Consider the following 23,120-nt stretch of genomic DNA (forward strand, 5'->3'; position numbering starts at 1 on the left):
ACAACATTCTTGGAAGTGCAAGAGGAATAGGGGAAGGGCAGGAGAGAGTTAAATGGTGGGATGGAGTGGGGTGGAGTGGTGAAAATAGGGCAGGTTTTGCATCTTGCTCGATGACATGGAGTGGGTATGGCTCTGGGGGTGTGAGGGGATTTTGAGAGTGGCCTGGTGAATTTGAGGATATCTGCTAGGTTGGCGGGACGTTTGAAGGTGACAGAGGGGCAATTGGGGAGAAGGTTGGAGGAAGTGTTGTGATTTTTGAGGATGGGGAATAGGTCTTTGAGGATGAATTTGAGAGACTGAATGCCTGGGAAATAGGTAGTACAGATTGAGAGAGGCAGGGAGTCTGTGGTTGAGGCAGGCTTGGGGGTGTAGGAATGTTTAAGTATTTTTTTATGGAGGAGAGAATCAGGGTATCCTCGTTGGAGGAGGGAGTGGTGAAGGATGTTAAGGTATTTGTTAAGGGATTCGGGATGGTTGCAAATGCGGTGACCGCGGATAGAAAGAGAGTAAGGGAGGGAGCGCTTGGTATGGGAGGGGTGACAACTGCTGTAATGAAGGTATTGCTGCTTATTAGTAGGTTTGGTGTGAACAGAGGTAAGGAATTTGTTGTTACTGAGGGAAATATTAACATCGAGGAAGGTAATCTGAGAGGATGAAATGGTCGAGGTGAAAGACAAAGATGAGGAATCATTGAGTTGGGAGATGAAGGAATTGAGGGAATCTATGCTGTGTGGCCATAGTAGAAAGATGTCGTCAATGTATCGGAGCCACAGGAGAGGTTGCAGAGGATAGTTGGAAAGGAAATTCTCTTCCAGGACACCGAGGTGGAGGTTTGCATATGAAGGGCTGAATCTGCTACCCATGGCACAGCCCTTTATTTGGAGGTAATGGTTATTATTGAAAGAAAAGGAGTTGCGGGTGAGAATGAAATTGGAAAGATCAATGAGAAAATTGGTACTGGGGATTTGAGGGGTAGGGCGTTTGGAGAGGAAGTAACGTAGGGAAGAAAGGCCTTCTTGGTGAGGAATGGATGTGTATAAGGAGGTGACATCGATTGAAGCCATAATAATTTGGGTGTCTGGAGGGAGTGAAGTTGAGTGGAGCAATCTGAGGAAGTGGTAGGTATCTTTGATAAAGGAGGGTAGGGAGTGAACTAAAGGTTGGAGATATTGGTCCACGAAGGCGGAAATTCTTTCGGTCGGAGAGCTACGCGAGGAGACTATAGGGCGGCCTGGGTTGTTGGGTTTGTGGATCTTAGGAAGGATGTAGAAGTGAGGGGTGTGAGGTTGGGAAGGGGAAAGGAGGGAGATGTCCCTGGGGGAAAGATTCTCCTTAGGGCCATTGTCTCGGAGGAAAGCGATTATTTCTTTTTGGAATGCGGGGTTAGGGTCAGCAGGAATATGTTGATAGGAGGAAGTGTCGGAGAGTAATCTGTTGCATTCTTGAAGGTAGTCTGCAGTGTTTAGGATTACAACTGTCGAACCCTTGTCGGCAGAAGTGATGACTAGGTTGGGGTTGCGTGTGAGTTTTTTTAACTCAGCTAATTCGGCCGGGGAGAGATTAGTTTTCGGGTTTAGAGATTTAAGGAAAGAAGGACTAGATGTTTTGGACAGGAGAAGATTGATAAAGATTTCGACCGGGTGATTTGGAGGGAGCGGTGGAGGCTCAAGGTGGGAAGGCGGCCGGAACTTGGTGAGAGCGCTGTGTGTGTGTGTGTGTGTGTGTGTGTGTGTGTGTGCGGGGGATTGAGTGGCGGGTTGCATCGCCCAGAAATGTCGCCATCTAAGATTTCTGGCAAAATTGATGACGTCTGCGAGGATGGTCACGTGATTAACCTTGAGGGTGGGGGAAAAAGAGAGGCCTTTTCCCAAAAGAGAGGTTTGGTGCTCATTCAGCGTTGTGCTAGAAAGGTTCAGCACGTGTTCGGCAGTATCTATTGCTTGGTCGGCCGGCGGGGAAGGGACGGATTGAGAAGGGTTTTGTTGGTGGCAACGGCTCGGTGGAATTCCTGGTGTTAGTAGGGAAGGTGGGGTAGGTGGAAAATAGTCGCTAAATCCGGTTTCTTTGGGTAAAGGGGTGGGGGAGGAGGGCTAGGTTTGACAAGTTGGAGGTAAGGCAAGGCCTTGGCAGAAGTAAGAAGTGCAAAGATTGGACAATTTATTTAAGGCTTTTCTGCGTCGGAACTCAAGGGAGCGGAGAGCCGATTTAAGGATTCGGTTTACATTTGGGAGGAGATGTGGGGAAGTGAGAGAAAGAATGTTGATGAGGGAATGTGTGGAATTGTGATATTTGTGAATGAGGCCATTGTATTGATCTCGGATGAACGTGCAAAAAAGAAAGGACTGTTGAAACTTGAGTGCATGTAGACTGGGGTGCAGGACGGAAGGTAGGCCTGATATAGGGAACTTAATGCATAAGCCATTGGGAATGATACCCAACGCAATGCATGCCGAAAGAAATTCAGTCCTAGCGTCCCATCCCACATCCGATAACCCTATAGAATTAAAAACTCTTGAAATGGCATTCATTTACATCTGTATGGCCTATCAGCATCCGGGCCTCAATGTCGTTCATTGATGGGAGGGGCCTAAAATTGTTACTTCCACCCCTTCCCTCTCCCTTTCCTCTCCCCAACCATTCCTCTCACCCCTCCTTCGCCTCCCGTTCTCCCCTTCCCATGGCCCCCTTCCCTTTCTCTCGCCCCCCTCACCTCAACAATTCCAGCAGTCATTACTTCTATATCTTCAGAGGAAGACGGATTGTTTCCATCGAAATATCAAGAAAATACGTGTGAGTGTTCTCTTTTTTTGTGTTTCTATATATTGTGTTACTGTGTATTGTACTATTCGGCACTTCCGTGTTACGTCTATGAAAGCATATATATATATATATATATATATATATATATATATATATATATATATGCGTGTAAAAATACGTTTCTATCACATGTGTGTGTGTGTAAAAGTACGTCTATGTTTGGGCTTTTTCAATTTTCATTACATAATGCACATGGTCATTTTTTCAATCATCTGAACATTTTTGTATGGATAACGTGCACGTTATCAAAGGGAATATATGGTAATAAGAAAAAATGGTGTTAATCACACATAATGGGTTGAATCATGAAATCAAAGGCTTATTGTAAATCACAGAGGATCATGGTGCAATGCCTTGCATACAGACTTCTCAATAAGAACACCCAGGTTCAAATCCTGGAGATGACATTTTTTAGTTGCATCCTGATCCCTTAGTATTTTAAATCTTTGCTGCTAAAACCCCTGTTTCATATTTGGACCTATCCTGTAGATCTAAATTTAAAAGAATTTCAGGGTTCACCTTACAGTCCCACATGATATCCCAGTAATCCCAGCCCATAATCAACTCTACCATAACCCTCTCGAGCTAAAAAATCCAAGTGGGGATTGGGATGGCACAATGGCTAACATACAGGCTTCCTACTTAGAGGATCCAGGTTCAAATCCTGGAGATGACAGATATTTTCAGTGGTTTCCCTACTTAAGGTGCCTTGTGGAGAGTACTTTGAGCGAGCATGCCATCCATTGGATGGGACGTGAAACAGCAGACCCCTTGGCACCTTTTGTTAAGATTAGGTTAATGCTGATGTCAGGTTTCTCTTTACTGTTCCTCCTTTCTGATCCATCACTAATGGTGTAAATGACCTTAGCTGTTGGTCGCCTCCGCTAAAACTACTACTATTACTTATTGTAGTTCATTATTGACTGCTTTTGTTAATGCAACCACATACAGGCAGTATTGGTACTGTTAGCTTTGCAAATGAAACACTGAATTAAATTCATCATATTCCAATAAAACCTCACTGGTTTGTCCATGATTCATTCTCAAGCATACTTTCTCATTGATATTTTGGTGGCCTGGGCCATCATGCCCAGTATTTCTAAATAAATTAAAATTAAAAGTTATCATGGTGTCACATTGATTGAATAATCAAAATTCATGGTGTTTCTAAAGAGGAAAAACAATTTTTAAAGACTCAACACTTTGGCCGAATTAGATAATTCAACAGGAGTAGACTGAGTTCATGAATTACAAAGAGGTTAACTACAAAAATACATATGTGTAAGGTGTTGTTAGATTGTATTTTAATTGAATAAAAAAATTGGAAGTTACCAGAAAAGCTGTTAATGACATCATTTACTTGCATGAACATTATACTAGATAAAACATAATTGAAGTGCTAACTGCACATGAATAGAAAAATATTGAATGGTTTGTAGGTGTTCCAGTTATTGTGATTATTTTACCCCATAAAAACTGTTTGAATAATCAATAGAATTTATATAACTTAATAACCACTCTGCATGAAAGTTTATAACCTTTAACTTAATATGTTTCTGCTCATAATGGTCTACACAAGACAGCTTTAATCGATGAGCCTAAATCAGGGAATCATTTTGCATATATTTTGGAAATATATTGTAGAATCAGTCATCATTTTCAATATAGTTTGGTTAAAAGCCCCTGGCATGAACGCAAAAACTCTTTTCAGTCCAACATATTATGAAGAACTGCAGCAAAAAGGGTGTGTGAGTGAAAAAGACAATTGACCACCCTATTAACCCTAGAATTTAGCCCTTTACCTCCCAATGTCACTATTTCTTGAGCAGATATTCTTGGAGTTTGAAGATGGGCAGCCCATTCTCCCCAGGAGTCTTTCAAATTCAGTGATATTTAAGAATTTATATGAACCAGTACTGATGTGTTGCATCCTGAGATGTTCTCAGATAGGCAAAACATAACTTATTAAAGGCATTTACTTCAAGTTAGGCACAGGTCGCAAAAGATAACCACAAAGAATGTCTACTGAAAATATTTAAATCAAAACCACGCGGGAAAGAAGGGACTGAGGGCTGGATTGACTCTGGTAATTGTCTATCCTTGGACTCCCAACCAATCCTTGGACTGCCAACATTTAAAAAAATTCTGCGCTTTATATTCCCTCATAACATTTTATTCCTTCAGCACTCCTTTACCACTTCCACTGTAAATTATGCCATGGGACATCATTAGTGATTCCTCCATTACAGCAATTATATTCTGAATTAATCATAAAATATTTGGTTAAAAACTAAGTCGGTATTCACCAGGGAGACCATATTACAGATAAGGTGGCTCATTATTTCAAACAACATATATGTCAATGCATCTAAGTTTTGTACTGACTTTTGGAGTGCTCTTCAGGCCTCATACAGTGTAAAAGAACTATTTATCGAATTTCATAAAATGAGGAAGAAATATGAAAAATATTGAAAATTTATTTCTATGCCATTATTTTCCTTTGAGTGAAATTATGTCTTTATGAGTGAGTCATTACAAAAGCAAGGCACCACACAAAAACCCATCTAGGAATATGTACAGCTAAAACTATGTCAAAATTAAGCTCACCTTTTTGGTGTAGTATTTATGAAGCTGTGTTTGACCACCGCTTCTTCTCCATAAGCACAAGACTTTATTTTTTGGGCCATATGTCATGTTAACTAGTCGCTCGAACCACCAACGCTCAACAATTGTACCGGTTACAGAGCGTAACACCAAACCATCTTCTCTCACTTCCATGAATAGCAATGCTCCAGAAGAATCAGTGCCACAATGAACTGTGAAACTTTGACGGTGTACTTGCCTTGAGCCTAGAGGCTTTAGGTCAATGTCATTCCCATTCTGAAAGATTTGAATAAAAGTATTGATTACCATGGATAGCCTTATAATTTGGCAAACTTGCAGAAGAAACATGTAATTAGTGACTGCATGAACTTTTGAAAGTATAGCACATAACAATAAATACTATTTCCCCTTCATTTTACAAGCTATAAGACAGAGGCTGCATTCTGGTCACAATCAATTACTGTAAGAAAAATCTAATAGTATCCATGATTTTTGTCAATGATGTAAGCATATATTTACACTCCTAAGAGTTATGAAATTACATAACATTACTTAAATTGATACTAGAATTTCCTTAAAATTATTCTTTTTTATGTTATTTTGGTTAGCTCATCAAAAGAAATGCAATTATGTGCTAAATAAAACAGAAATATTTATACAATTTCTTTGTTATTATTTATTTCATCTTGTTATCTTACAATGGTTAAAATTTCATATACTACCTTGATCAAAAAGTTCCCGGAATAACCACCGTGTGGCGCTCCCATCGTTCCGATTTGAGTTCTGTTTTTTTTGTTAAATTGGTACATCTGTTGTTGATATTCCCTTTAAATCTTAGTGTCATAACTTGACATTTGCAAAAGTTACGTAGCCAAGAGTACATCTATCTCTGTGTGTGTTGGCGATTTTTTACAATTGCAGAAATGGATTTAAATTTGCAACAACGAACTTGTATTAAATTTTTGCGTAAAAAACGGATTTAGTGGCGCACGGACGTTGGAAATGTTGGAAAAGTGTTTCGGCAACGATTCTCTAAAAAAAACGGTCGTTTACCATTGGCACGAGCGGTTCAGAAGTGGTCGTGAGTCAATCGAAGATGATGAACGCAGTGGCAGACCATCGACATCGAAAGTCGGTGAAAAAATTGATAAAGTAAAAGAAATGTTGGTCAATAACCGCAAATTAACCATCAGAGAAATAGCGGAGGACTTGAACATTGCCTATGGATCCGCCCAAGACATTGTGGTTAATGATTTGGGTTTCCGTCGTGTAGCAGCAAAGTTGGTTCCAAAAGACCTCAATTTCATGCAAAAAAGAGACCGTGTTGACGTCGCAAAAGACATGATTTGCGAGGCTGAATCCGATCCCACATTCATCAAAAGGATCATTACTGGAGACGAGACGTGGGTTTATGAGTACGACACGCAATCCAGACATCAGGCAAGTGAATGGCGTTCACCAAATGAGCCGAGACCAAAAAAACCACGTCGTTTTCAGTCAAAAAAGAAGGCAATGCTGACGGTTTTCATGGATTACAACGGTGTAGTGCATCATGAATTTTTGCCAGAAGGCCAGACAGTAAACAAAGAGTATTATTTGGGCGTTATGAGACGTTTGCGTGAAGCAATTCGCCGAAAGAGACCAGAAATGTGGGCAGAAAACTCGTGGATTTTGCACCATGATAACGCACCGTCGCACAGTGCTATCATTATTCGTAATTTTTTGACGAAAAATGCAACAAATACCATCCAACAGCCACCGAATTCACCTGATTAGGCTCCCTGTGACTTCTTTCTGTTCAATCGAGTTAAAAAAACCATTACGGGGAACGCGTTTTAGCAGCCGAGAGGAAGTAATGGAAAAATCGCAGGAAGCACTGATGGACATACCGAAAACCGAATATAAAAAATGTTTCGAGGATTGGATCAAGCGCTGGCATAAGTGTGTTGCAGTCGATGGGGATTACTTTGAAGGGGACAATATAGATTTAGATGAATAAACTTGTATTTTTAATTTTCTGAATAAATTCCGGGAAATTTTTGATCAAGGTAGTATATATTTTAATATTTTACTTTGTTTTGTCAGATAAGACTTAATTTTACCATTTTCAGGTTTGGTTCCTGAAAAGCATGTAATTGAGTGAAATTTTATTAATTAAGTTGTCATTTTATAGTTGACTTGAAATAAATGTTGCATTGCATGAAATAATGAATGAATCTAAGGGAAAAATTACAACTTCTCTGGCCTGGAACTGATTTGAAATTTGTTCACTACAATTCCCTTGGAATACAGAGTAGGCATGCTACTGCATGACTAAAGCTCCATGGCAGTAAAAATACATTTCTTCCATGAAGCAAGTAGTTACATTAAAAATATGAAGCATATTTTGATCTATGGACACGTCTAAATAATGTTCAGACATAAGCAGTCATTCAAAATGAAACATTGAACAAATACAGACTGCACAAAATTGGTATGACTTCAGCAATGAATCTTTTAATATTCAAAACATATGAATAAATGGTGTTCTTATTAACATAGTGGTTTAATTTTTATAAAAATATGTTGAGGTGTCCATAAGTCTTATTTGGCAAATATCTCATTACAAAATTATATATTTATAAATATGAAATTATAACAGCCTCTTAAAATGTGTAATTATGTCACTTGAGTGATTGACTTTAATATTTTGCTAATACAGTAAACCCTGCCTATCTAGCCTATGTAGAGCTGGAGATTGCCTGGATTGCGTGAAATCTGGATTGTCCAGAGTTTTGACACATGCAATCTCATGAACCATTTTCCCCATCTGAATCTTGTGTACCATTAATCGTCAATGACTCTTAATGACTTTGTATGATGCATTGGAGCCCCAAAGTGTTAGAGGATCCCGTGAAAATATGAAATAAACTTATTTGGATGGAATATATCACCATATTTCCGAAAAAGTAATGCCGGTAGTAATTTATAAGTACCATCAAAGAATACAATGGTAATGCAGTCTCAATTATATTATCTCATTTATTTAATCTATTTCCATTATTAAGATAACTAATTAATTAAGTTGCTACTTGAATAAAAGAGAGCTTAACTTCAGAGTAATGGCACTTGCTTTATTTTATCTTTGTTAGCGGTAATGCACAGGTACTACTGTTCTCACCCTATATATATATATATATATATATATATATATATATATATATATATATATATATATATAAATACATATATAATATATATATATATATATATATAAATACATATATAAAATATATATATATATATACATATATATATATATATACACACATATATATATATATATTTATTATATATATATATATATATATATATATATATATATATATATATATATATATATATATATATATATATGTATATATATATATATATGTGTGTGTTTAAATTATTAGGAAAAGCAGTAAAAAACATTAATGAATAGTTTTACTTATTTTTAATGGGTGATCTGCATTAACCAACAATACTTGCAAATGCTTTCGCTACCTAACTGATGCACTAGATATGACTATCTATATACTAGAACACAATATAAGGTTAACTTACCAAATTGTTTATCTGATCAAGCAGCTCATTTACTTCCTGACTATACACTAGACCGATATGACTTTTCCCTAGGAGACGCCTCACTTTCTTTTTTATTTCTTGCTTGGAAACATTCATCATGACTAAGATGGCAACTAGGTTATAAAGCATAGTCGATAATAAACGATCCTCTTCATGCTCTAAACGTTTCCGTTCAGTTTCACTGAGAGAATTATACCTGGAATAGAAACAATGGCAGACAATGATCTATGTATGTTATCACATAACATAATTTTTGTGGCATTCATCAAGTTTTGATAAAGTCCTCTCTTTAGTGCCAACCAATGTGATACTTCACTCCGTTCCATTTGCAAAAAACTACACATAGATATGCTTATGCACCACTTGTTATGGTTGTTATTCTAATTCCAATCTTTAATCTTAATTAGATATTGCAAATATGCGGGTTGTATATAGTTGTAGTTGATATATATATATATATATATATATATATATATATATATATATATATATATATATATATATATATATATATATATATATATATATATATCAACTGATATGAATTGATACAATTTCAGAAGTAGACATTTAGTTCACATTTACAACTTAAAAGTTAACTATGAAAATACCATTAAGATTATAATTTTAATGCCATTTAATGACTTTCATTCATCCTTTTTTACTTGTCTTACACACAATTTTATGGTGATATAAAAATTAACCACTTAATAATTGATAATATATGTTTAAGAACTGCATTAATTTTCAAGTTCAATTATTCCTTATGATTCTGATTCCAGAAAAGCAATATAAAAACAGTGACAATCCTACTTATGATTATAATTTTTTGTCACCACATAATTTACATATTTTACATTTAATAATAGTGGATTTGGAAGTGAATGGTAATATAGACTAATATTTACATTTAATGAATGTATTACCTTTCCATCATTTCACCAGGCCCTTGGTCCATTCCAACCATGTCCCTCTCTTGTGACACTGCATCCAAGAATGCATCCTCCCAGAACTGCATTTGATCCCAGAGGGTAGATCTTTCTTTGCCAATCAAACCTTTGAAAATTAATGCGATTAATTAATGAATGCCATAAAGTTGTACCAATTAATTTTTAGTATCACTCACAATTTTGCTTTAACTAGTCTCCTAATCTCATGATATTTAAAACAAATATATTGAAGCATATTTTTGCCAATTTTCTCAGATGAGTATAAAATGGTCTTAACACTTTCAGACATCACTTCCTAGAATTGTTTGATGTCCATATTAAAAGAGTTAGTAATTTTCCACAGACTTTATTTCCCAGTACAACATGTTTCACTAACTTGGAATGTCTGATGATGCCACAAAACCGTGAAACGCGTTGTAATGTGAAATAAAGTCTGTGGAAAATTACAAACTCTTTTAATATGAACATAAAATAGTTTTTTGTAATTTTAAATGGACTATTTGACCAATACTAAATGAATACATTTGTTGTAACCCCTAATGGCTAGCAAATTTTTTAAAATAAGACCCATGTTTGTATCTGCAGTAAAAAATTGGAACGTTTGCTGGTTGGAAATTACATAAAACTTAAAGATGCCATTCTTCATCCAAAATGTGTGTGTGGTCGGTGTGCTACACCAAAGAATTCCCGATGAAATTTTCAAACTTACCTTCAAATAAATATGTGCGCCCTGTGTCTGGACTAGGTGTTGTAGAAGTATTGATCATGTTCCCGCCATGGTAGCGAAATCCAGTGCTTAATGATGATTTACTCGACCAAACACTCGGTGTCCGTTTTGTCTGTCGTGGAAACTACCACAAGAGAAAGAACAAATCCAGAATATTAACAAAGCATTAACCCAAAAACATACTCATAATGACTATAAAAAGGCTACAAAAGAATGTACAAGCAACATAAAAAGCCACTGAAATAAAGCTCATTTTTCGGAAGTAACATTTTCGGTAAAACAGAAAGTTGCAGTGATGGATGGATTTGAGTACAGATGTACAGCAAATAAATTGTCATTAAAAGTTTTCATCATAACTCTTTCATATATATCGTTATGATGAAAAATAACAGGTCTGGAGAAAATATATCTTGACATAGTATGTTTTATGCATACAACATAGGATATTTTCACGCATATGAAATGGATATTTATCTTGTGGTTAAGTTTTATGGAAAGTACAGGTTAACTGACTTTAGTCGCAAGTGATTATCTCATTTAGCTTCTGCATGTTAAATTAGGGTACTGATTATCGCATTCTACCAATCATGTAATTACATTGCATCTAATTTTATACTAATTTTGAAATTTTACTGCGTTGAATGCACATGAATTGAAATGGGGTAGTGAGTTGCACCGGGTTTACAATAACATGATCAATGATAAAACATTATGGAAATCATTTCTATAGGTGCAGCAAAATTCCTACTTGGACTTATTTGAGGGCTTGTGTAGAAAAATTGGAAATTGCATCTATCATTAAATTTGTTATTTAAGAATTATTACATCATGTTACCACTTTTACAAATAAACAAAAGTTAAAATTCAACAATTTCGGAGTGTAAAACCATTCTCCTTGACCGGGTTTCGAACCTGGACCCCTTGATGTCCAGCTATGTGTGCTAGCCAGTTAAGCTACCAAGGCATTCTCTTACACTCTGATATTTTGGACATCTCGGAGTGTAAGAGAGGACGCCTCAATAGTTAAACTGGCTATAGCATTCGGCCGGACATCTAGGGATCCAAGTTCTAATCCCAGCCAAGGTGAATGATTTTCACACACTGAAATTGTTGCATTGTAATGCCCATTTAGCAGATGACTCTGTTAAAGTTACTTATGCGGCATCTCCTGCAGTTTCTTAGAATTTTTTAAAGAAAAATTACTTCAAGTTAGTTTCAATAGTCATCCATCATCAGCATCAAAATCAATAGGTCAATCAAATCAATGCCACAAAGAAGAACATAACAAGGCATGAAATAAATTGAAAAACATATTACTGTGGATAAATAAAATTAAACTAGCCTCATTGTGTAACACACTAAGGGCAATTTGTGCAAAATTTTCCTTTAAATGGCTGCCTTAAAATAAATGAAGTAAGCAGCTTCACATACTTATAATAATGACTACACAGCAGTCAAATAAAAGTGTTGGCATCGTGTGAAAAGGATTACCCAGCATGCATTCTGCATTGAGTGTGTTAACAAGCTAATTTATCTAATAAGAATCAAATAATTTAATAGGACTTACCACCAAAACATGCATGTTAAGAACAAACATTTCAGGAAACAGTTGTACATGCAACATGAAAATAAACACACAGCATTAAAGAACACAATGAAAATGTTTATTTTACACTTATGATTCTTTTAATGCAAAATGCTATTTTGACACATAATTTGATACATGTACGTATAACATAAATATATTTAAGATGATTTGTTCAAAATGCAGACTTAATAATTAAGCTATTTTTCAAGTAGAATAATGTATTCTATTCAACATAAATAGTAATACTCTAGATTTAATTTAAGATATTGACTCACACACATAATCTTTACCATGGGATGCACATCCTTACCGATGATTTTAAATATCTACAATTTTTAATAAAACTGCCAGCCTTCAAAATTTTATCCATTTTAATCACAAATAAGTTGTTTCACAACATTATACTCAATATTATTTTTTTACTTTTACATTACTGCTTTAAAGTAGCTATGAGAAAGAAACTTTGTTGGACAATTGTTTAACTCATCGTGGGTGCGAGAATTGATTACTTTGGGTTATCTTAGTAGGGCAGCCAATGACTCAGGTGATAGAGAATTTCAGATGCATTAAAATTCTGGCACAATTCCATAAAAGATTTAACAAAAACAACCAAACTTGCTTAAATGATGCTTGCTTCTCTGCCAAAACTATTTTTGGATGAATGGCTGGTCAATTAGACAAAATTCTCTATCAACTCTGTCACTGAATGGAGTTATAAGACAATTTAATGACTCACATTCCCGTGCTCGATCTCACTGTCGGAAACAGTACTTCGAAAGGACAGCTGACCAACCCTGTGTCGCTGAAATGCAGGGTTTGTGATGATGCTTCCCGTGTCAGAAGCATTGCCTGAGGGTACACCCTCTGAGCCCTGCAATGTGTTGTCTGAAACCCCTCCCTTAAAAACAGCCCAAAATTGTAAATGAATGACAGGCTTTTATTGTTTTGCAAGGCTGAACAAAAAAATAGAAAATAGCTGGCAAAGTTAAGTAAAACTTTTCCAATACACAGCTGTGCAATCATGTACATTTAAATTTTTCAATCAAAATATTCACTGTAAAGTGTCTTCTTCAGAAATATATATATAAAGACATATAACCACTTGCAACAAATGTACTAGAAACGTTCCCACATAATACTGCAAAGTTTCAAGTGAATAAAGATATATTTTTGATAGCTACGCATGCTCCACAAATCCATAAATATGCAGGACCATGAATACACATACACACATGTACAAATGTGGAAAAAGCTGCTTCATACCTCCGATTCAATTGATGTGAGTTTTGATAGAAACATTTGCCTCTTCTGATTGAGAAGGTCTCTTAACATATCTGCAGCACTTGGATCTTCTTCAGCTGAAATGTAAGAACACAATTTTTGTTACATAGGTCTAAAAAACTACAGCAGCAACAAAAAAATAGATAGTAAATTTGGGAAATGGTCATTACTTTGAATTCCTCCCTGTGATGATTTCCTTGATACAGATTCCTGGTAAAATTCCATATGAGCTTGGGGAAGAGGAGAGCCTCGAGGACTTTGAGGTGACTTTAAATTCTCCTTGCTGCCGAATGGGCTTGAGGCCTTGGAGAAAAGAAAGCTAACATGAGTTAATGGAAATTCTACACAATAAACAAATAATATATTTTGATAGCATGCATCCGTATGACCTGTGGAAAGTGATTTCTGGTAAGCACATAGGTTTAGACAACTTTCACGGAGTTTTTCACAACTAAACATGGAGGGAAAAAATGTAATCATCACACCGTGGGTAAAATTCGTCCATAGAGATGTGGTAAAGATGACTGTTTCCCTATGCTTAGTCTTAATACAATATTTTGTAGAAGTGTAGCCATGGTGATAGGATTTAGGGAGCAAACTGAGGTAATGCAAAACCATGTAGCATGTAAATACTGAACATTTACATGAAATGAACTCCACATCACTTTAACATAAAAAATTCATGTTTCTTGTTTAAGATTCTTTGTAACTCAATTTCTTCCTGTTAATTCACAGGTTGAAAGAGAGCATACAAAAACATGTTTAGGAGTCAATTGTTTATTAGCCTATGCCTAGCCTAGCGAGATTTCTGAAAGGTCAATTATTCAGTATACAATATGATACCAAAGTATACAGGATACTGTTAGGTATTTTTTTAGTCGATGTATGAATTTCATGTGGAATCCCTTGGTGAAAGCATTAAACTGGCATACAGTAACATTGAAGAGACACTTTAGCCATCCTTGACACTCTGACTAGTCCAAGGAATCAAAACCCTCCTCCTAAAATGAATGTTGAAAGTTAACAGCTTCAGTGATATATGCTGGGTGAGACTTGAAGGTTTGTCCCTCCGCCTGCCCACATTATCTCACCAATGTCTTTGTCACTGATACTTATCCAACTAAGCTCTTTCTGAGTACCCTATTTTCCCATTGATAACGGGCACGTTATCTCTGCAAAAATGTTAAGATGATCGAAAAAAATGACGATGCACATTACGCAATGAAAATTGAAAAAATCAAAACATAGACTTATTTTTACACACACACAATCAATATAGACATATTTTTACACACACTATATATAATTTTTATGTGCATATATCTATGCAAGTACAGATGCTGTGCATCTATGCACGTTCATGATAACTATGAAGCCCTGGGTGCGTGGTATCTATACAAATTCATAACTACAAAGTTCTGGGTGCGCGTTATACATTAAGTGGGCGTTATTGATGGGAAAATATCGTAAATGGATATAATTAAACAGGATAATCATGATTTAAAACCATTATTGCTATTATTTAGTTAAATTATGGGTTCAAGACTGAAATTAAGAATTTCAAGTTGGCTGCATGGGTAATTAAAATGGGGAATTAAGTCATGTTAAAATGTTACAGTTACAATAATTAGCAAAAGACTTTTTTGAAATATGACATGAATGTTTGGTATGACCTGTAGAACATTCTTACCTGTGAGAGTAAGGCTGTGCTCCCACCACTTCCCCCAGCTGATGATGGATCTAGCCCACCTTGTGGCTGGTCAGCCAAATCCTTGCTCCAATAATGTGTGTGGGCAATTTCAAGGACTTGGAATACTGATGCCATCCCTCCAAGACCAAAATTGGTGTAAGTAACCTCTAGCCCGTGCACCACAGATATCAAAGCCTTAAGCATTCCTTTCCATACAGCACGAGAAACACACTGAAATGTAAGCACCCGATATGAATGAACTACCACTCATCTAATCCAAAAATATAACCTAAAAGTATTCTGCATCCCAATTAAAAAGTAACCACATGTATGCCCATTTTAATGTCTAACACTAAATGTTTAAAGATAATTAAAGTGATTTCATGGATATAGAATTTTTTTAAATTCTAAATATGTATAACCACAAAATATGGGGATCAATGCAAACAACTTGCAAGACACATAATAAGGAAGCTCAAAAATAATATTCCTGAGGAGCACTTAAGGACGCCTTCTTTGTTTTCTTTCACATAAATATTAGTCATGGTCTGAGGCTCTAGGGCCATTTAGCAGAAACTAAATCTGTGCTTCTCCTGCAAAGAAAGTAGTGTGCTTCAGCCCATGAGAACACTACCATCCACACAACTGTATTTAGCCTGTATATCTAACATTAATGAAACCTAATTCAAACACATACACACTAAGGGTGTTTGTAGGTTCATAACAGCAAAGCCAACTAGCCTTGATTTCTTTTGACTTGATCATATCTATAAAAGTGTATTTCTGCTATTTGATGATTATAGATTTTTGTTATTACTGATAAGCTTGATCATCCCTTACTCATGTTTTTTTGTTAGTTACTAGATCCTTCCATTTGAACCTCACCACTCTTCATTAAAACCACATTTTTATAGTTTCCATTGCTACAATGCATGCATTGGTCACAAAAGTATTCTTGATGAAGTGTTTTCTAGATCCCAAGGTTATATTTTAGTTTGTGAATAGATTTTTTTCTTCTTGAACAATGGCTTCTTGGCATTAGCTATTCTAATATTTGTCTTTCATGATTTTTGAACCGTGTGATTAATCTTCTCAAATGACTTTCACCTTTTGGTGCTGGATGCTCCAATTTAATATTTGCTGTATTTTTTCTGTGATCTTGGGCAATTATCTTAGTTTTATTTATATTGTCCCCTTATTATCCAGATTACTTTTCAGATTTTCTTCTATCTCAACCACTTTAGCTATACCATCCTTAAAATATAAGATACTGGCTTTTCCTTTGAGAATCAAAATTCATGTAGCATTACCTTTATTTTTATTGCAAATAGACTTCGTGATGCAATCATTTGAAATAGTACACAGAAGGATACATCTTTGCTCTTTCCTAATTCTTGCTCTTTTACTCTTGAATCTTGGCATAATTAATTATAATATGATCTTTAGCAAACCTATGCATAAATCTTCAATATGACAAAGTTTTGTCCTCTTAAATATTTAATTATTTCTGAAATCATAAGATTGATTCCCAGGGTCTGCTTTACACCATGTCCTTAATCATGGCATCGATTTCTAATCCATCTTGTATTGCCTACACCATCAAGTTTGTCAACAGTATGTTTCTATTATTTTCTGCCACAGTTATTTTTAATTGCACAGATGCTGTCAGCACTCAGAACTAATGTCATCCATCACTCTCTCTTTTTCCTCAATTAAGATGCACCATTTTCATCTGATATTATATTTCATTTTGTGTCTTGTTCCTTGAAGTGGTTTCTTGCAACAATGAGCTGTTTCAAACTTTTCCTCCCTGAGATGACGTTCGTTCAACAGTAATTACGGCTCAGTTATCATGACTGAGTCAAGATGACTGAGCATTTCAGTAGCAATCATTTGTTCAGAATTTTGACATGAGGGAAGAAAATCGAACTCATTTCAGTTGCTTGCATTGTAGAAGTGATGACAGGAAGTACTGAGAGAGGGAGGTAGATTAAAGAACCAAAGGGAAAGTTGGGGTCATCAAAAGGGCTCTAAGGCATTGAGGCAAATATGTCTAATGTGATCCACCATCTACATAGAGACCTAGCAATAGCATCGGTAGCATTTTATGTTTTATTACATTTCTTTCAAGTACAGGCAACTCATGTATTTCTTTCAAAGACTTTAATCAATTTGCCTTCTTTGATAGAGATTTACAAATCAGGTGTTCATCAATTAATGCTGTTAGCAGTATATTAATAATAATTTTACTTTTCATTCCTTTTTTCTGATTATATTTTCGAATCACTTAGCCTTCTTGGTTCTCTCCAAAAATAATTACATTTGAAACATGTAGGTATAGTGGTAATAAAAATTATAGTATGCTATAATTGGAAAATCATTTACACTTTGATCATTGAACAGGGCAGTCCACTTAATGGAGTCACAAGATGAAGAGATGATAGAAAAGAGGGAAAATGATATACAAAGTTGATGAAAACAAGAAAAAAAGCTTACCACATCATCAATGTGATCATCTGGACTGATTTTCCTATCTAAAGTCCGGTTAAGTTTGCTGACAACAAAATTTCGATAACTCTCATCTTCCATTAACTTCTTCATCCGATTTAATTTCAGCCACCCTATGCCCTCACCATCCAGTACTTGGGTAACAATCTGGAATAATCAAAATTAAAGACATGAGTGATTTGTGGTTGATGCTGAACTTGATTAACCATAAACATTACTATCATATAAAAAGCAACAGGAGTTAGCTACAATTAATGTACTCACATCTTTAAGGAAAGCTTGATTTTCAGTATTGGAGGTAGATCTCTCAGATGTTTGAACCTTTTGGGTTTCCTCTGGACGAGATTTTGTGGGAGTGTGGCGTATTAATGAAGACTTCTCAACCAATCCTTTTCGACCTAAGCCCAATAAAAGTGAACAGTTGATAACTAATCATAGATTATATTTTAAACATGAGAATGTATATCTAATGATTACTATTAATATGACTAACTATTTGAGATTTAAAATGTCATTGTTAACAGGGAAAATCAAACAATTTCACAAAAACTAAAAGACATGCTCCATGTTAAATTTATTTAAAACATCTTTCATGTTTGTCATAATAGGACTATTATTTTTAAATCAACATGTAACTTATAGTATGAAACTTCTAAAACATATATCATCCACATCACTAAATCTATGTTCCAAGGCATCAGAGCTAAACAAAATAAGCAATGCAAATTAAAACCATGTATATTTACTATATAAAAGTTAACTAAAAGCAGCTAGGTACTTGGACCAAGAAATTTCAATTTTATGCATTTGAAACTAAAACCAAATGATGAAACACCATAATAATAATAATAATAATAATGATGTTGCCAGGATTAGGCTGGTCTACTCACGATTCTACTAGTAGTACCTGCCCACGGACAATTAACTAAAAATGAAAAGCTTCTAAGGACTACTTATGATGCTGCAATTTACATAATTTTGAGCTTGAACCTATTATCTACTTCAAAGGGTTAAGGTAATGCAGGATGAGTATGGTTTCTCCCCCTCCCCTAGAAATGAAAAAAATGAATACAGATGGGAAAAAATGTAACTTATGATATTTTTCAAATTTTCAAAGTGATTCCAGGTCTCTTAAAAATCAACACTTTGATATTTTCATCTTATGCAATGAATATAATTGTCAGAAAGATGTAAAAACAGTAATGGCAGTCTACCCTCTATATCAATTAATATGCCAGAATTATGAACATTTTACAATTTTTAAGTTCAAAATATAAAAATAATATTCCATCATGGAAGATAACCTAAAAAAATAAAGACTATGAAATCTTTCTAAAGACTGTATATGCAAGCTAATGTGTACTGATATTGATAATAAATGTATATATTTAAAAAAATAATGAGAAACTAAATATTTTCTGGCTACCTAATGCATTCACAAATGGTTTCCGAGACCATTGAAATTCAGCAAAACAATTCAAAAATCTGCATTTGAAACTGAGGAAATAAAATGCTAAATCCAATGGCTTCATTCAATAAGAAAAATGAATGTCATCACCATAAGAATAACTAAATCTTCTTTTCCTCTTAGTTAGAAAAAGAAATGGTGGAATTATATACTCGCGTCACGAGATAATTACACATTACTTTATTCCAATTTCTATTATGAAAAAAAAATAAATAATGAAGTTCAAAAGCTGAATCACGATAATTATTATCAATAAGTAGGAGTGAATATCAGTTTGGATTAGAGGTATGCTGAAACGACAGCTCAATGGTAATAAACTAAGATGCATACATTAGGCTTTCAAGAGCTGAAATTGCAATGCAAAATATGTGTATGCTGTCACTTCGCTGATATTTTGGCCTCTTCTATTTCCTACTGCAGTGCAAAATTTCTGAACATTCAAAAAAATGCAAAAAAAAACTCAAGGAGTAATATGGAAAACAACACTTAAAACTCCTAAATGGAGATTTAAGAGAAAACAGTGTGGATTTTTGATAATTTTTTGTGAGCTATAAGTGGTTTAGAAAGAAACCAGTTTAAATAGGTCCTTCATTCTGTAGAATGGCTAATGTCAGAAAAGATTATATCCATCATTGTAATCAGAGATCCTTCACAATGAATTTGAGTCTCAATTATGAACAACAATTGCTTGCACTGATGGTATATCAACATTGAGCTCTCCAACACCCAAAAAAATAATTATTTCCAGATATATTTTATTTGCTTGATACATCAAATCTCTACTCTCAGTGGTTGTAATACTCAAAACAAACTAATGGATAACCTGTGTGAAGTTTAATGAAATCATAATAAAAGCATTTTAGAATTGTTTTTTCTTGATAATTTCAGTAGGTCTTCAGTAGATCTTAGGACTATCACAAAGAATTATCAAAAATGAACACTGGCTGGTTTCACAGTGAGTGGTACTGATTTCATTTGGCCTATAATCAAGACATGTGTTGCTTAGTGATTAGTACACCATAGAGACGGCCTATGGCCTCACCTTTGGGAAAAGGGCCAAACGGTTGAACCTTCTCTCTAACTCGGAAGGATCCCATCACAGAGGAGGAGGAGGAGGTTGAGGCTGCACCAGGGCTGGCGCCATGGGCACTGGCACCCCCACCACTGGTGCTTTTGCCCCCTATGGCGGACAATAGCAAGCAAAGCGTGCAAAAGCTTTCTTTCCCTTCAAAAGAGGCTCACTAACTATGGCAATAGGACTATGACAGGCTTTCAAAGGAGGTAGCAAAGAAAATATATGTAGATGCTTAATGCAGTGACTCACAATGACCACATTAAAATTTTGATTCAATCTGTAAAAGATGACCCTACTGCCTGAAACCAACATACCAATTTGAATAGTCTGGTGTGTCGACTGTATAGTTTACAATATCAACATTTTGTATAAGGTTATTTAACTTTCCTTCCCTAAGAGCTGCTAGGGATTGTAAACTCTCTGTGAGTCTTTCAGACATAATTTAAATATGTAATTCCTCCCTTTGCATCATAAACACACATTATAACACTTACAGCTCCAATAAGGTTGAAATAATAGAGATATTTAATAAAAAAAAGTTTATGCTTAGCTCAATTCCATAGGACTGCAATAGAAAATACTCCCTAAGAATGTTTTGTAGCGAAAAAACACCTTGGTGTGTTGTGGCCAATCACAATTGACAGCAATATGTCAAAACAACCATTACCCAACAACAGGCCACTGTACTCAAAAGTTTACCGCAACGTTTCTCATAACAAAGTGACAATTTTGTGAATATTTCAATGTATTAAGGTTTTCTAAGTTTGCTGGCCAGTATATTTCAGAATATAATGCCTGAAAAAAACAAGTTCTAGGCACTTTGTAAAATATATCAATAAATAAGTATGCATACATATTTGTTGAAACCATACTGTAAGATAAAATATAAATGAAACTATTCAAAACAACTGATTAGTTGCATATATCTGCTTTTTATGGCATTACATGGCATGCTGCAGAAGAAATTCATGGATATTATAAAACCTGAAAGTACAAAAGTCACATAGCTAAAAGTGCTGACCCTCTATTAAGTGAAGGGTGACAATTAATAGTTTAACATTCATGTTGGGCTGAACAGATAATTCTGGTGATGTACATAGGCATCTATTTATTTATCACAGGTTATTTATGGGTTTAGGTAGGTACATGCTATTGCAGAGTTCCAAGAGTCCAGTTCAATTCAGATTCAAAGTTACATAGTCTAAAAGAAGCTAACATACCATACTCTAGTAACAAGGTGTAACTTTATCATCCAAAAACCTTGTAGCTAATCTGAAATGTTCATCATTTACAACAATCACTATGAACTAACCACTTGGTGCACATATCGGCTTCATTTTTAGACTAGTAACACTATTCTTACTCATGCTTAACAATGCCAGTAGTTCTCAAGCTTTAGCTAATTGCCCCTTAAATAAATTAAATGAATTTTAAGGCATAGGTTAATAAGCAACGGTAAAATCTGGACTAATGAAAGAGGCAGTTAAGCACTGCTAAAGAAATCTGTAAAAAGTTGAGATTGGCTAATTACTATTGAAAGAAATGAAGTGAAGCCAAGAGAATAATGCACAGGATGGCCACTTGTTTTAATTGTTTCCATTCTTGACTTTTACCAATTTTCCAAAAGAGTTTGCTGTCCTTTGTCATAATATTCCTTCCAAGGGTTTAGAATCTGATTAAGTTTTTTTTTTGCAGATAAACCCACACTGTTTCACAAGCCACTGGTGTAACTGACTTCCATCAAATTTTAGTTTTCGTTTTTACTGGGTCCTGCACCCACACAGTATTCCATGTTAAACATGAACATCTCACAACTTATTCTCCAATTTTTTTGTCCTCAATTTTCCCAACTAAGTTGCCAACCCAGTGCATATATTTTGCCCTCCCAAGCAAAATAAGGGTATTATCTATTAGCTCTCAAATGAAAAAAAGACAAAACCTTTTAAGAAGGCTGCAGAGGGCAAAGTATGAATGGCTTGAGAACTACATTTCTAACCCTATGTGTAATACTTAATTCCAATTATTAAAGCTCAACAATTTCTAAAAGAGATCATGCATAATCTAGCACCTCTTACCACCAACACCCAAAGGTTCTGGATTACCAATGAGAAGTGTAAAAGAATGAAAATATACAATAAGCACACTGAGTCATGGCTCTAAACATTGCCTTATTTAAAATGTAGAATAGGTTTTTCTATTGGACAATAGTATTACCCACTAATGCCTCCTGAACCTTAATTACTGTTTTGCTCAAGTTTGTAAATTGACCACACATGGCAATCTACTGAGATGTCAAGGTAGATGTATATTTATCAATTGTATGTCTTTGCCACATCTTTATATGCTTACCTAAATCTAAATGACAATTTTGTCACCATTATTCAAGCATGGTGGCACATCGCTAGCCTAATTAATTTAGAGGAAGGTGCTGATAGACAATTTAAATTATGCAAAATCAGATAAACATAATTTCCAGGCAGCAATGGGATTTTATTAGGAGTAACTCTTATTGAAGTCTTCAATTTTTCTTCCAGCAAATAAGTTTGTTTTTTTTCAATTATTTTTGTAATTCAACTGTTCATTCCATTCACCCACCAGAAAACTGGCTCGAAGAAAAAATTACGGCTGGCTGATTACTTGCGCTTTCTACACCTCCTTTTTAGGGAGAGAAATGAACAGTGAAGGTTTCTATGCACATAATATCACCTGTTGCAAAATGAGAGCCAATTTTATTTTCCTACCTTTTACATATGTAAGGCAGTTCAGGTTTTAAGTAATGTATTGTAAATTATACAATTACACT

At 35.1% G+C, this 23,120-nt stretch overlaps 1 protein-coding gene across 11 annotated transcripts in view; it reads right to left on the minus strand.

The window, feature by feature from the left end:
• Rab3-GEF (Rab3 GDP-GTP exchange factor) overlaps window positions 1-23,120 on the minus strand; it is a 138,197-nt gene that overhangs the window by 12,408 nt on the left and 102,669 nt on the right. For 8 of the 11 annotated variants that reach the window (XM_071596586.1, XM_071596590.1, XM_071596587.1 and 5 more), the window contains 12 exons: window positions 22,393-22,410; window positions 20,285-20,422; window positions 18,039-18,172; window positions 17,763-17,921; window positions 15,267-15,497; window positions 13,747-13,879; window positions 13,559-13,653; window positions 13,032-13,193; window positions 10,690-10,819; window positions 9,957-10,086; window positions 9,010-9,226; window positions 5,428-5,700 (listed from right to left, as the gene is read on the minus strand). In XM_071596586.1, coding sequence (XP_071452687.1) covers window positions 5,428-5,700; window positions 9,010-9,226; window positions 9,957-10,086; window positions 10,690-10,819; window positions 13,032-13,193; window positions 13,559-13,653; window positions 13,747-13,879; window positions 15,267-15,497; window positions 17,763-17,921; window positions 18,039-18,172; window positions 20,285-20,422; window positions 22,393-22,410 — 1,820 coding nt within the window. The remainder of the gene's footprint in view (window positions 1-5,427; window positions 5,701-9,009; window positions 9,227-9,956; window positions 10,087-10,689; window positions 10,820-13,031; window positions 13,194-13,558; window positions 13,654-13,746; window positions 13,880-15,266; window positions 15,498-17,762; window positions 17,922-18,038; window positions 18,173-20,284; window positions 20,423-22,392; window positions 22,411-23,120) is intronic. The other 3 variants (XM_071596585.1, XM_071596588.1, XM_071596589.1) reach the window with 3 other exon arrangements.

This window comes from Hetaerina americana, unplaced genomic scaffold (assembly GCF_022747635.1).
Source record: "Hetaerina americana unplaced genomic scaffold, ioHetAmer1.1.p SCAF_8, whole genome shotgun sequence".
Lineage (NCBI taxonomy): Eukaryota > Metazoa > Arthropoda > Insecta > Odonata > Calopterygidae > Hetaerina > Hetaerina americana.